A 1,615-nucleotide genomic window follows, 5' to 3' on the forward strand; every position below is an offset into this window, starting at 1 on the left:
TCCAGCCTGGGCAACAGAGTGATTTTGTCTCAAAAAATAATAATAATAATAATAAATGCTACGTAGTGTTGATGTCAAGGAGAGAAAGGAATGATTCCTCCAGGATTACCGCAGTATGATTTTCCAAGGTCTATTTTTTTGAAACAAGGTCTCACTCTGTTGCCCAGGCTAGAGTACAGAGATGCAATCACGGCTCACTGCACCAACCTTGACCTCCTGGGCTCAAGCAATCCTCCCACCTCAGTCTCTCGAGTAGCTGGGACTACAGGTGTGCACCATGTTTGGCTAATTTTTGTAGGGATTGGGTTTTGCCATGTTGCCTAGGCTGGTCATGAAATCCTGAGCTCAAGCGATCTGCCCCCTTTGACTTCCCAAAGTACTGGGATTATAGGTGTGAGCCGCTGTACTCTGCCCCAAGGTCTGCTCTTAGAAACAGGAAGTGAGAGGGAAAATAGATCGTAGTCATTCACCCTTGGAAGAGAGTATAGACTTAACTATTCTAGAGACAGGTCTCATCTCCTCCTGTCAAAGGAGTCTTCTCCAACCTTTATAATGAAAAGGTCAGCTGCCTTTCCTCATATTAACACCCCTCTGTATGTTTCTGGCCAAAGAAAATTCTACCCAGCTACTGAAGGTTGAACAGCAAACATTAGGTGACCATTCTTTCACACTGATGGAAAAAGTCACCAGCTTTAAAGCTCACCTATGACTTAAAGCATTAACTAAAAAAATCTAGAAGGAAACACAAATGTTAACTGGTGGGAATGCTTTTCACTTATATGTGTCATATGCCTCTTAATCTTCTACAACAAGCAAGTTACATTAGTAAAACTAATGACAAAGCTTATTCAACAAAGTTACGTAAAATACACCACTAATGACAAGGACATGGCTTTAATGTTATCCAGGAGACAGCTGATTCACATAGGGTTACTGAACACTAGAACCTGATCTTGAATCTCTCATGTCAACAATAGACAAATGCATTACAATTTAGGGAAAGCTGTTTTCTGGGTACCTCCCAGGTGTTTGCAGAAGAAGGCTAGAATCTGCTTCCAGGCATCTACCTGGGCCTTAGAATGAGCCCTGGGCTCCCCACCCCACATCACATGTTTGTTTACTAATTCGTGAAGGGAAGCTGGGCACAGGGGGAAGTAAGGAGGCTCGATGTAATGCCCAGTCCCAGGGTAACAGATGATCTGGGGTTTTTCCTTTCCATGGGCCTGTAACCGTTCAGAGACTTTTTGGGCATACAACTCACTCCTCCAGTTATGGTCATCCTGACCGACGATGAGCAGGATGGGCCCCTGGGCCTTCTCTACTGGAATCATGCTGGAGTTCTCATACCCTCCTACGAGATCATTCCTTATATCCACGATGTCCATGAGGCCCGAGAAAGCTACCTTGATTCTCCTCAGGTCATAGCCCAATGGTGGAATGCTACTGTGCTTATAGTTGATGGCTTTGTTCCCACTGATCCCAGATCCATTGATGGAAACCGTGGCTGAGACATTCTTCAAGAATGAGGCCATTGAGAGACAAATATCAGCTCCTAAAGAAATGCCCAAAAGCCCAATGCCTGGGCCTTTTACCTGGAAGAAAAGAAGAGAGAAGA

The 1,615-nt window shown here is 44.5% G+C and overlaps 1 protein-coding gene across 1 annotated transcript in view; it reads right to left on the bottom strand.

Moving 5' to 3' along the window:
• Window positions 1-875: 875 nt before the first annotated feature.
• ACOT4 (acyl-CoA thioesterase 4) overlaps window positions 876-1,615 on the bottom strand; it is a 3,702-nt gene continuing 2,962 nt past the window's right edge. Inside the window, exon 3 of the mRNA XM_011983090.1 lies at window positions 876-1,592. Coding sequence (XP_011838480.1) covers window positions 987-1,592 — 606 coding nt within the window. The 3' untranslated portion in view covers window positions 876-986. The remainder of the gene's footprint in view (window positions 1,593-1,615) is intronic.

The sequence above is a fragment of the Mandrillus leucophaeus genome, unplaced genomic scaffold, assembly GCF_000951045.1.
Source record: "Mandrillus leucophaeus isolate KB7577 unplaced genomic scaffold, Mleu.le_1.0 Scaffold246, whole genome shotgun sequence".
Classification (NCBI taxonomy): domain Eukaryota; kingdom Metazoa; phylum Chordata; class Mammalia; order Primates; family Cercopithecidae; genus Mandrillus; species Mandrillus leucophaeus.